The sequence below is a fragment of the Dipodomys ordii genome, unplaced genomic scaffold (genome assembly GCF_000151885.1).
Source record: "Dipodomys ordii isolate 6190 unplaced genomic scaffold, Dord_2.0 Scaffold28, whole genome shotgun sequence".
NCBI classification, from domain to species: Eukaryota; Metazoa; Chordata; class Mammalia; order Rodentia; family Heteromyidae; genus Dipodomys; species Dipodomys ordii.
In genome coordinates this window covers 11,773,563-11,787,030 of record NW_012267244.1, presented here as the reverse complement: position 1 = coordinate 11,787,030, position 13,468 = coordinate 11,773,563, and the positions used below count along the sequence as shown (strand labels likewise).

The 13,468-nt window shown below is 37.4% G+C and overlaps 1 protein-coding gene across 1 annotated transcript in view; it reads right to left on the bottom strand.

The window, feature by feature from the left end:
- The window catches only part of Wdr41 (WD repeat domain 41), an 81,273-nt gene that overhangs the window by 28,913 nt on the left and 38,892 nt on the right, over nucleotides 1-13,468 (bottom strand). Inside the window, exon 3 of the mRNA XM_013015821.1 lies at nucleotides 12,829-12,944. Coding sequence (XP_012871275.1) covers nucleotides 12,829-12,944 — 116 coding nt within the window. The remainder of the gene's footprint in view (nucleotides 1-12,828; nucleotides 12,945-13,468) is intronic.

Sequence of the window (13,468 nt, the reverse complement as noted above, 5' to 3'; positions counted from 1 at the left end):
GGCTAAGCCAGGTACTGGTGGCATAATCCTGTAATCCTAACTACTCTGGTGGCCAAAACTGAAGATCAAGTTTGAAAACCAGCCCAGGCAGGAAAGTCCATGAGACTCTTATCTCCAATTAATCACCAGAAGCCAGAAGTGGAGTGGTGGTTCAAGTGATAGATTGCTAGCCTTGAACAAAAAAAGCTCAAGGATAGCACCCAGGCCCCAAATTTAAGCCCTAGAACCAACACACACACATACACACACACACACATACACACACACTCCCCCCTCGAAAAAGGGGATGTACACAGATGGCCTTCAAAGTTCTTCATTGTATTAAAATCAAGATTTTAAGAGATGCCTAACAAATTTAATAAAATAAAGTTGAGAAGTAGCTTCACTGATAGAAATGACAGTCCAGAGATTCTCTGGAATAGAATCATGTCCTTAGTTCCATTCTTTCTATTACTTTTTCACAATATGTATTTTAACACTAAATTAATTTTAACACTAATCAAGACCTCTCTCCTTTACTCATCTTGGCTACTTAGTCTATCCATGTATGTGTTGTATTCATGGTATGGAAGGTTTGTAGTTTTGTTGGTAGTAGTTTTGCCTGAAACACAAAAAGGTAAATGAAGGTTTGTTTCATGGCATAATAAAAGAGCTGTAATCAAATTTGCTCTAGTTTATCTCTCCTCTTCTCTGTACATACAGGAACAAATTCTACATTCTGTAGAGTAAAAGTATCCTTCACATAAATACTGTCAAGAAAATAATTTGTGAAATAGGATTATTCCAACACAGTGGTGTGAAATAATCAAATTGTAAGCATGTCAAATAACTGGTTATTAATAATGTAGTACACAAGTTAGTAAATGAATTTTAGTGATTGAGAATTCGTTAAAATTTGTTATTCTATTATCACTTTCATCTATTCAAATGAAAGGGAAATTTTCAAATAAAAGAAAAAGTAGTGGCTTTCTAGACAGCCAGCTATGGATTATACATAACTGGCTCCTGAGAGTTAACAATCATTAATAACTGACATTCCACGCAAAGCTATGGTATTTAAAAAATGTATGTTGTTTCCCCAAAAGACTGGGTTTTACAAGATCTGAGATAGGCTGGGATGTCTTAACTTAATATTTTTGAGCATGTATTGCTGGGAAAACATAGAAAACTGAAACATTTGGACATAGAAATCACTTTGTTCCCATGAAAGCTTCTAGTCTCATGGATTTTACTCCTATATGAACGAAACACAAGCCCTCATGGCCTTCAGTCAAGTAACACCTTCCTTAACCCTCCAAACAGAGGTTGAAATTTTTAATCTTCAGTTTCAAAGTCCCCTGTGTCTTCACAGGTTCAGATAGGTCCCATGCTCAGTTTTCATTTCAAAACTCTATGATTAGATCTCCTACTGTCAGAGCTACAAAATTACCCAGGAAATGTAAATGGTCAAATATAGTCAGACAAAGACTGGCAATTTTAAGTGTGGTCCCACTTCTCTTTCTAATGGGAAGAACCTTTAAAAATTCTTAGTTAAACTGAGTGCCAGTGGCTCACACCTGTAATCCTACATACTTGGGAGGCTGAAATCTGAGGATTGCTTTTGAAAGCCAGCCAAGGCAGGATAGCACATGAGATTTTTTTTTTGTTGTAAAATTTTTTTATTGTAAAAATGCTGTACAGAGGGGTTACAGTTACATGAGCAAGGTAATGAGTACATTTCCTATTGAGCATTGTTGCCTCCTCCTTTGTTTGCCCCCAACCATCCCTTCCCTCCCACTTCCACAACTACCCCCCCCATGAGATTCTTATCTCCAGTTAATCACCAGAAAATGAGAAGTGGCACTGTTGCTCAAAGTGGTAGAATGCTAGCTTTGAGCAAAAGTGCTCAGGGCTCAGGGGCAGTGCCTAGACCCTGAGCTCAAGCCCCACAACTGATAGGAAAAAGAAAAAGAAAAACGTAGTTAAGTAGCTAGAAACAACACAAAAAGTTAATTTTAAAATATAAGAGATAGCTGGACACAAGTGACTTATACCTGTAATCCTAGCTACTCAGGAAGCTAAGATTTGAGGATGGCAGTTCAATGCCAGCCTACGTATTAGAAAGTCCCCATAAGACTCTTACTTCCAAAAACTGGAAGTGGCACCGTGGCTCAAATGGTAGAGTACTAGCCTTGAGCACGAAGAGGCTCAGGGACAGCGCCCAGGCCCTGAGTTCACACCCCACAACCGACCAAAAAAAAAAAAAAGATAAAAAATGTTGATATTTCTGGCATCAGTGGCTCATGCCTATAATCATAGCTACTTTGAGGTTGAGCTCTGAGGCTCGTGTCTCAAAGGCAGCCCCACCAGGAATCGCTGTAATTTTTTATTTAGTTATTTATTTATTTGGTCGTGGGGCTTGAACTCTGGGGCCTGGGCGCTGTCCCTCAGCTCTTCAGCTCAAGGTGAGCGCTCCATCACTTGAGCCACAGCGCCACTTCCGGTTTCCGGGTGGTTAATTGGAGATATGAATCTCAGGGACTTTTTTGCCCAGGCTGGCTGTGAACTGAGATCCTCAGATCTCAGACTCTTGAGTAGCTAGGATTACAGGCGTGAGCCACTGGCGCCTGGTTGTAATATTCTTTTTTGTTTGTTTTTTGTTGCCAGTCCTGGGGCTTGAACTTTGCACCCTGGGCACTTTCCCTGAGCTCTTTTGGCTCAAGTGTAGCACTCTACCACTTGATTCACAGTGCCACTTCCAGTGTTTTCAGAGTAGTTTATTGGGGAAAAAAAGAATCTCAGGGACTTTCCTGCCAAGGCTGGCTTTGAACCATGTTCCTCAGTTCTCAGCTTGTTGAATGGCTAGGAATTACAGGCCTAAGCTTCTGTGGAATTATTATCTCAAATTAACTACCAAAAAGCAGAAAGCAGAGCTGTGACTCAAGTGGTAGCACAATAGCCTTGAGCAAAAAAGCTTAGGGACAGCAAGAAGGCCCTGAGTTCATGCCCTTAGACTGCTGCTGTACAATGCTCACATACACATAGTCACATACAAATCTGGACAGTAAAAAGAAAATGATAGTTTTAAATGTATACTTTCAACTGCTGAAATACATACATTTTCTGAAGCTGAATACTAGACAATGTCTTGAGCATCAAAAGTGGCTACAAGCAAATCTTTAGTAACTTACATTTCTAGGCCTATTGATTTCTTTTTCTATTTGAATAGTAATGGCAGGGAGGGTAGAGAACTCAAGGTCTTAAGTTTTCATTGGTATCAAACATCAATCTCTATTGATTCTTCAAACTCTTATAATTGCTTTTCTCCTATTTAGAAGACTGCAGGTTTAAAATACTTTTTCTAACCCTGTTTTTTAACTTCTCATTACTGTTTTATCATGTTTGATTTTCACAATGAGAGATGAGTTCACAATGAGAGATGACTGAACTGTTGAGAGTTTAAAAATGAGACACACAGCACTTCACCTCAAACGAATGCAATAAGTAGTGAACAAAAGTTAAATCTCAACAATGCTCAATGGTAATGCATGAAATCACAGCCAATTTTTTATTGCTCAGAGGTCAATTACCTAAGGTGGTAGCTTATTCAGCTTTTCAGTTCATACACACACACACACACACCTTCTTTTATGTTTTGGCATGCCAATATTTATTGTTACCATCTCTAAAGAGAGAACATGAAGTTTTAAATGCAAACCAGTAGACTAAGGAATGGTTCAAGTGGTAGAATATTTTCCTATTAAGGTAAGGTCCTGAGTTCAATTCCTAGTTCAGACAAAAAGAAAAAAAAATTCAAACCAGTGTGACTGTGTTACATAAAGGCAACTCATAAATAACAAAAATTAGGAGGTAATTCCTAGATTACAATTATATATCCTACTACAAAGGCTAACCAAAAACTAGCCAGATCAGCTTATTAAACAAATTAGCACAGCTTATTTAAAATTGTAATCCTAATCAGTCAGGGACCTTCTCCATCTTCAAGTCAGAATTAAAAATATAACTCAGAGGGCTTGGAATGTGGCCTAGTGGTAGAGTGCATGAAGCCCTGGGTTCAATTCCTCAATACCACACAAACAGAAAGAGCCAGAAATGGCACTGTGGCTCAAGTGGTAGAGGGCTAGCCTTGAGCAAAAGAAGCTCAGGACAGTGCCCATGTATTACTGTTCAAGCCCCAAGACAAGAAAGAAAGAAAGAAAGAATCCCTAATAACAGTAATAGAAGTAATGAACTATTAAAAAGGAATAGTCAAAATGTCAGTAAGACTTAATCTATTCCATGAAAAAAAAATGGTGACAATATTGCCATAACATTTAACATACTTTTTATAAACATTCTCCATTAATAGAATTCAAAGAATTAAGCCTTAGTGTAAGACAGTGAGAGAAATATTTCTTTGCTGGTTAGTATAGCATTAATTAGTGATATTCCATGCTAGGGTTAGGGAAAGGCCTAGATGAATAGCATGTGTATCCTGCCTTGAAATCTCAATATTGAGTGATCATTTAGAAAGGTAATATATCTCAACAAATCTAAGGCATCATCAGTTGTAAAACACTCTCTTGTTATGTATCATAAAGGAAAAATGCAGCCAATTATAACTAAAAGACACCATCAATTATGATTTCCAAAATTTTAGAGATGCTAACACAAAGAAAAATCAATAAAACATAGTACTTACCATATTTATTTATCTTTATAATAGTCTAATAAATCTTTGATTATCTCTGGTAGGTTTAAAGTGCTAGATAAATGTTAAATGAATAAAATAACAAACATTTAAATGTTACAGGGCTCTGTGAAACAGAATTAATGGCATTAATGAAATTTCAATCTTTACTTTTAACATTATGACTGTATAATCTATTGTTACAAAAATAAGTTTAACGAAGTTTAAACCTGGAATTCTACCATATTAACAGAAATTCTACAAGTTCATACACCAATACTGCCCCCCACCCCCCGCAAAGTCCTTATGGTAAAGACACACATTCATGTTCACTTCACTAAAGGGATAAAGAGGGGATTAAAAAGGGGAAAGGAATAAAGAGAAGGAGGGGAAGGGAGAACTAATACCTAAAATTATATGGTCCACTTTTGTTCACAAACAGAATGAAGAAGGAAATATTACAAAGGCAAAATCTTTGGTAAACTCTCTTCTCTCTCAAATCACAAACAGAAGTCCAAAGAACATATCAAACTCATCATATTAGAATAACAACAACAACTACTACTGAGAGAGTAGTCCATTCCCCAATGGGAGAACTTCTACCACTGTAGAAACATCCCTGACCCTCCTTGCCTCATATAATGAGAAAATGAATTGAACATATTCCTCTCTGCTTCTTCTATCTCTTCTAGCCCCTCCGCTCCCAACCTGTGAGTTTGTCTGTGAATAGGAAACATTCTTGTCTGCTCTTATTTTTAAGGAAAGCCTACATCTGAGTGGGAGGCTTCCAACTGTCCAGCTGTACCAGTGATTTGGTAAGTCTACCTAATTCAGATGAAATATAAGGAAACCTGCTGTGGTTATAAACCAAAGTCATATCCTTTAAATCTAATTTTCATCAGTTAGTACTTTTTCAGTTATTACTTTAAACTGATAAGTCATAGACGTACATGTGATCCTTGCATTGAGTCTCCACCAGTTCTACTCTTAAAAAGAAATGGCTGTCTGCAGATGGTTCATGCCTGTAATCCTAGCTACTCAGAAGGCTGAGATCTGAGGATCATGATTAGAAACCAACCCAGGCAGGAAAATCTGTAAGATTCTTATTGCCAATAAACTTCTCAAAAAAGGCTGAAGTGGCGCTGTGGCTCAAGTGGTAGAGTACTAGCCTTGAGCAAATGCAGCTCAGGGACAGTACCAAGGCCCTGAGTTTAAGTCCCAGGACAGAAAGAAAGAAAGAAGGAAGGAAGGAAGGAAGGAAGGAAGGAAGGAAGGAAGGAAGGAAGGAAAGAAGAAAGAAAGGAAAGAAGAAAGAAAGAAAAAAAAGAAGAAAGAAAGAAAAAAGAAAGAAGAAAGAAAGAAAAGGAAGGCAGGAAGGCAGGCAGGCAGGCAGGAAGGCAAGCAAGCAAGCGTTGTTTCTTCATTAACTCTTAGAATATTAATAATCCTAAAACTTTTTATATTAAAACAACAATGTCTTTTATGATGGTATTTTTATTTCCTCTATATGAAATAAAGTGTTTTCATTTTTCATTATGGTTAATTTAAATATATATACAAGCAAAGACAGTATAAGAAAAATGAATAATAAAATTAAAATAAATAAAAACCCTCATATGCTACTCTTCAAAACCTATCAACTCATCTCTAAAACTGTTTCATTTGTACCCCACGTAACTTCTCCCGAGATCGTTCTAAAGCAAATCATACGCTACATTTTATCAATAAACATTTCAGCATAGAATACCCATAAGGACTTTTAAATCATGAGTAAATTTACATTTACTTCCTAATTTCATCAGTGATCAAATTTCCCTGTCTCCTATTTATTTAAATTACCTTAGTTAGAAATGGTATCCAAATAAGGTCCATCTATTGCAATTACTTGACATATCAATAAAGTCTCTTTTATCTATTGATGGATTCTCCTACTTTTCCTTGCAATTTATTTATTGAAAACAAAAGTTATCTGCCTAGTAGAGATCTTAAGAGTCTGCATTTTACTTACTCATTCCTGTGTTAGCACTTAAAATGTGTCTCTATCCCGGTTTTTCTAGTAGACTGATAGTTAGATCTAAAAACTTAATCATATTCAAGTCCGACTTTTTGCTAAGATCATGACATAAAGCAATTTGTATACTTACAGGAAATGTAGTTGCTGGCAGTCTTATTTTGTGTGTGATGTTAATAGTTATCAATAATCACTAAGTTTATTGCTAAGAAACACCAATCTAACCTTCCCCATCTACCCGAAAAGAGATCATAAATCACCCAGTGAAGATGCTCTCCTCTCCTCTTCCACACCAGGAAGGAGAATACCAACTTATTACTGGAGATGAGATGGCACAGAGAGAAACACAAACAAGCACAAACAAGGCACAAACAAGTCTTACTAACTAGCTCTCCCCACCCTACCAAACCAGTGCAGAGAAGTCAGAGAAACTTTGTTTCCAAAATAACCACCAAAACGCAGTTCTTTTCTTCTATTTTCTCTCCATTTGCAACAAAAAGCCTTTTTCATAGCACTTGTCAACAAACTGACTTTTTAAGATGTTAGCTCATCATTGAGCATTCCCCTGGGTGCCTGTTTGTATTTCTCTGTTCATCTTTTGTCAAACTAACTTGCAGGGCCCCAGCCAATAAGTACAGGAAAACATTATTTTCATCTTTTATATATTAGAGCTTACAAAATCACCATATTCTAATTCCAACATTATTCCTAATTTGGGTTCTTCTGTAAAGAGAAATTTCATCTCACTAGTTACTACTGATCTCAATATAACCAGTATGTCTTGACTTTGCTCCTATTAATTAAGATTCAAATGTAAGTTAGCTCCCTAGCATTCTCCAAAGGTAACCAGTTAGATTTCTTTTTTAAGTAGCATTATGAACACATGGATTTAAACATACATGTTATGTTGCAGTCCATTGCAATAATTACCATTATCTATTATAAAAAGGATTCTGCATATGTCGTTTTCTAAGTATAATTACCTTAATGTCTCATAAAACCACAACTTTTCCAGGCCACCAAAAACTATTGATCAATGTTATACATATGTACAGTTTCCTATATAGCTACCCAAGCTGAGCGCTGGTGGTTCACACCTGTAATCCTAGCCACCACATAATTCCAGTTTTTTCTGAGTGGTTTATTGGAGATAAGAGTCTCATGGACTTTTCTGCCTGGGCTGCCTTTGAACCACGATCCTCAGATCTCAGCTTCCTGAGTAGCCCAACTATACTATACTATACTATACTATAAAAGTATAGTAGATATAAAGATAGGCCTTCCAGACTCCCCTTTTCAAGAGGGCACTTAGCTGGATAGTAAAGAACATAGTTATCTGCCTCCACTTCAGGGGTCATTCTAATTCATACTAACTCAGTCATACTAACTGGGAGTCAGTTGGTTCCCCATCATTATGAATTAACCAAGATGGTAGAAGCCAGGAGCATGTTCACCTTGGATGACCTTCAGCAAAAGCCCAGTTTAATTCCCACCTAGAGCAAAACTCTTAAGAGCCAAGTCTTCCACCACAACTCCCCATTGGGCTGACAGAGACTCTATCCCACATGATCAGAGTCTCAGCCATCTCCCCATTCAAATTGCTTTCTTCTCTCATCCTTCCACTAACCATTTCTTTCTAATAATTTTGCTCATTTCACTCTATTTTAGTGTCTGCTTCCCAAGAGTTAGGAAATGAAGCATGAATGTTACTGTGAGAGGAAGAATATTCTTAGCTTAAGAATATCTTCTTAAAGATGAAGCATACTGTTTGTATTTAGTGGATTATCAAACTATTCTGCTTTGTTGCTATCTTGAACATGCACAGCTTCACCAGCTACCTAGAGCACATTTCATTCTCGAATTTGGTACTTCATGGGTCATCTGATTCTTTTCCAGTCATGATCACCTTCCTACATAACCTTGTCTGTTTCCTGGAGAAGCAAGGAATGGTCAAATGACCAACAGAGAAATCTATTCTTAAAATGTGTTATCAACTCGGTTTAGTTTAATGTGTCAAATGCTAGAGTATTACATGCAATTTTAGCACAGTCCATTTTTGGAAGGCCCTTGCTGCGGCTTAGCCTTCTTTAGTGATCTCCCAATCAATATGACCCTCACTTCATGTTCAGAAAATACTAAAGAAGAAAAGAAAAGGCAGCTGTCTGTTAGGTTATACAGGATTTATTTGGTATCTTCAAAAACCAATCTGAGAAAATTTTCCACTCACTGATTTTAGCTGAGCTACCAAGAAAACAAGAAAATCCTTCTGCAAAATTTTCAATAAGATGATATTATCTGAAGACCTGAAGCGTGAAACCTGGATTACAACCGCTGACAAAAAAAAAAAAAAAACAGAATGTAATGCCTACAAAAAATAAAAAGTATTTCTGCAATTTAACAATACATTGATAATGTATATATTCAATAGTAAAAGTAATTCCAAACTATTAAAAAAGAAAATATCCCACCAATATGCACAATTATCATATTAAAATGTTGGAGTGAAAATATTGAGCTTTTAATATTCTACATAATAGATTTTTGTCATGATTTAGAGATTTTCCTATAGTTCACAGATTTTCCTATAGTTAATATCTTATTTACAAGAGTGACTCTTGGCCGGGCACTGGTGTCCTAGCTACTCAGGTGGATAAGATCTGAGGATCATGGTTCAAAGCCAGCCCAGGTAAGAAAGTCTATGAGACTCTTATATCCAATTAACAACTAGAAAACTAGGAGTGCCACTGCAGCTCAAAGTGGTAGAGTGCTAGCCTTGGGCAAAAAAGCTCAGGGACAGCACCCAGGCTCTGAATTCAAGCTGACACACACTAAAAAAAAAAAGTGACTCGGGCTGGGAAGGTGGCTCAGTGATAGAGCACTTGCCTTGCATGCATGAGGCCCTGGGTTTGATTCCTCAGCACCACATAAGCAAAAAGAAAAAAAGCTGGAAGTGGCAAGGTGGCTCAGGTGGTAGAGCGCTAGCCTTGAGCTGAAGAGCTGAGGGACAGTGCCCAGGCCCAGAGTTCAGGCCCCACGACCAGACCCCCCCAAAAAAAAAGTGACTCTTTTGGTCTTTACTGGTTTTGCTACAGAATTTAAATTTTAAAGCAAAATTCAAACTGAAAGTTCTAAAGTTATGTAACTCAGAAATTCTGCACTTATTTAGGTGTAAATTTTGACTTGAGTAATGGATTAAATGTGATTCATGAAGCCAATTCATCACTGTATTGTAAAAGACAAAGGGCAGGCTTTTTCATCTAGACACTTAAATTCACTATGGTAGATAGCCAACATAGCCACACAATATTCCCCATACCTATGCTCAGAATAATTGCTTATCCATCAAAAGGTACAGAATTTATCTACTCAGTGAGTTTGACTCAGCTCCTGAATTCCTGTGGCCACTGAACAAGCAACAAAAACAGTGCAAGTAGACAGGAAAAGTCTTTCTTTGAAACTTGCCCTCTGCCAATATTAGAGCTCCACAATCACTATGTGAAGGGGAAGCACATAGAGGAAGAAGGCAGTTACCCCAGCTGCACTACTAGGAACCAACCAACACTAGCCAATCTGCCAGGTGATACTCAAAGAATTTTGCCAAATGGCACTAGATCCTGGCACAAGATGTAAAGACTCTCCCAGATGAGCCTAACTCAAACTTCCATCCTACAGAATAATGACCTAAATAGTGGTTGTTTTGTGTTAAACCACTAAGTTCAGAGGGATGCTTGGCAATGCAATAGGTAACTGAGATAAAGATTTTTGCTGTTTACAAAGTATTTCTGAATCACTGAAGTATGAGCACCACTTTGGGGAAATGCAATCAAATATCAGCATTTATTCAAGGACCACAACTCTACAAGCTGGTATTTTGATTCTTCTACGCAGTTCTAACCAAGAGGACAGGTAGCATGAACATAATAAATGGAATGATAAGTAAACATGATAAATGGAATCTATATAAAATTTAAAGACAGGATCCTGAAAGTATACCATATATTTATCACTTAACTCCCCTAAATAAGATGATTTTAAGATAAGGCCTACCTACTACATATTAGTGATTTTAAGAAATCATTTAGATTTTTTAATCTAGAAACACTCATATAAATCTTGAGAATTTATATAAATCATACCTTTAATCATTTATATAAATACACCGAGTATATATTTTAAGGACACAATCAAAACAAATATTATCATAAATGCCCTAAAGATCATTACGCATGTTTAACATGCTGTAATTTAGATGAGCTTATATTGTAACAGGAAAATAGTATTGACACACCAGTAAAAATCAAACAAAATTGTGTGAGCTGATGGCTCACATCCGGGCTACTCAGGAGGCTGAGATGCAATGATCACTATTCAAAGCCAGACTCTTATCTCCAGTTATCCTCCAAAAAGCCAGAAGAAGAGCTGTGGCTCAAGTGGTAGAGCACTAGCCTTGAGCAAAAAAGCTCAAGGACTGCCTAGGCCCTGAGTTAAAGCCACGAGACCAGCTTGCACACACGCACATGTGTGAGGGGGCACACACACACACACACACACATAATTACTTTGTTGGCCTTTAACTTGGTTCCTAAAAGGAAGCCTCTAGAACCTTGGAATTTCCTACGTGATTGGAATGCCTTCCTCATTCAGGGCGAGTACCTTGGAGCACACCTGAGTTTATGCTAACAGAATGACTGTAGGTTCTTAGATAGTTTGAGAATGGAGTTTGGCCAAGCTGGAAAAGATGAGCAGATGGCTTGAGCTTTGTGCTATTGCCACACTGCCCTCCCACTCTCCCAAAGTGATTGTTTGGGGATTTGAGACTGAGTTCAAATCATGTAGTCAGTGATTCATAATCATGCGTGCACAACAAGGCCCCTAAAACAAAACTCTAGACACCAAAGCTCAAGTGCATTTCCTTGCTGTCATGCACTATTGCCAGGAGGGCAACCAGTGCTAAGGATGTGAGGATTCCGCATTTGGACTTGCCTAGACCTTGCCCTACAGATTTCTTTATTGGCTGATCTCTGATTTTTATCCTTTATAATACAGTGTCATCATAAGTATAGTGCTTTACTGTGTTTGATGAGTCTTTACAGTGAATTTTTAAGCCTGAGGGGGCAATGGGAACCTGTAGCCTGCTAATGAGAAACATGGTGGCCTTCGAACACAGATATGGACAGTGTTTAAGGCAAGGAGAATGCTGTGGAGAATGTATCCTTTACCTGTGGGTCTGACCTAACTCCATGTGGTCCGAATTTCAGTCCACATGCAAAACAAAACAAAAACAACACCAAAGACACAAAATGGCAGAGAGAAGGCAAGCTCAGTAGACAACAAAAGAGGAATAATCACAGCAGACACTCATGGAGTCAAAAACAAGAAAAAACAATGACAAGAGAAAATTAGAGATGGCAGTGGAAGAACTGGTCTCAACTACAGAAGGGGTTGGAATTCAGAACAGGATGTAACAAGTACTTAAGAGGCTGGGGAATCGTTCATTCACATAACAACCATCTATTAACACCTACTTACATATAGGCACTATGCCAGCCACTAAGAATATATGGTAAATTAAAAAAAGACCTCTCATGAAGCTTAATCTAAGAAAGGAAGGTATAAGTTAAGAAGTTCCACCATTACATAAGTAATTGTAACTGAATTAAAAACACTTATAGATAGGTCATTGATAATCTTAAGTAAACAGCTCTAGGGCTATACACTTTGATACTTATTTTAAGAACTTCATACATAAAAGTACAGAATAATGCACATTTAAAGGGGTTTCATCAATAACAAAAATAAAATCATCACTTTACCTTCCACTAAAAATAGCACATTCCTAACAAGTACCTTAAACGTTTACCATACTTACTTCTCAAATTCAGGCTCCCTTGATATACAGTTATAGTTCCTATGCAAATTTTTAAGTTGTTTGCTTTTTCTAATAAGACTGTCTCTTTAAATACATAGTTTTATGAAAATACATGTCAATTTCAACTTGTACATTTTTAATTAACTATATTTCTCCAGTTACTAATGATTACAGAGTTGAAATTCTTAGCAAACAGGTTAATTTTAAAGTTAGTTTCAGTATAAAATCCCTAACATTTCTTTCTACACAGTGGTAAACTAGATAACCAGAGTCTCTTACCTGTAGTCATCTAACTGTACCAGAAATCGCACAATGTCATGATGCCCTTTCAATACAAGCAGTTCAGTATAGGGGTTCTGGGACTGTTCCTCACCTATGGTCTGAAAAGCAGATTTCTTGCAATGGAAAAAAAAGGACAGAAAGAAAGAACATTATTTATAACTGCATGGTATCTACTTAAGAACATTTAATTTTAAAAGCTACAAGATGCTACCATCCTAATGCACAGCAATTGTTGCTTTCGTATCAACTAAGTAACTGCCATTCTATATTTTTCCTACCACAAATTTATGCCACAAATTTTAGTTATTTCCAGGTCACAATAACTTGTAAAAAGCATTTTATCTATATTATATCTCAGTGAATAGCAAAAATTAATGGGATAATCCAACTCAATGATTGAGGATAACTGAGAAACTATCAGTCCTCAATAAAAACTTGTTGAATGGGCTGGGAAGGTGGCTCAGTGGTAGAGCACTTGCCTTGCATGCACAAGGCCCTGGGTTCGATTCCTCAGCACCACATAAGCATAAAGAAAAAAGCCGGAAGTGGCGCTATGGCTCAAGTGGTAGAGCGCTAGCCTTGAGCTGAAGAGCTGAGGGACAGTGCCCAGGCCCAGAGTTCAGGCCCCACGACCGGA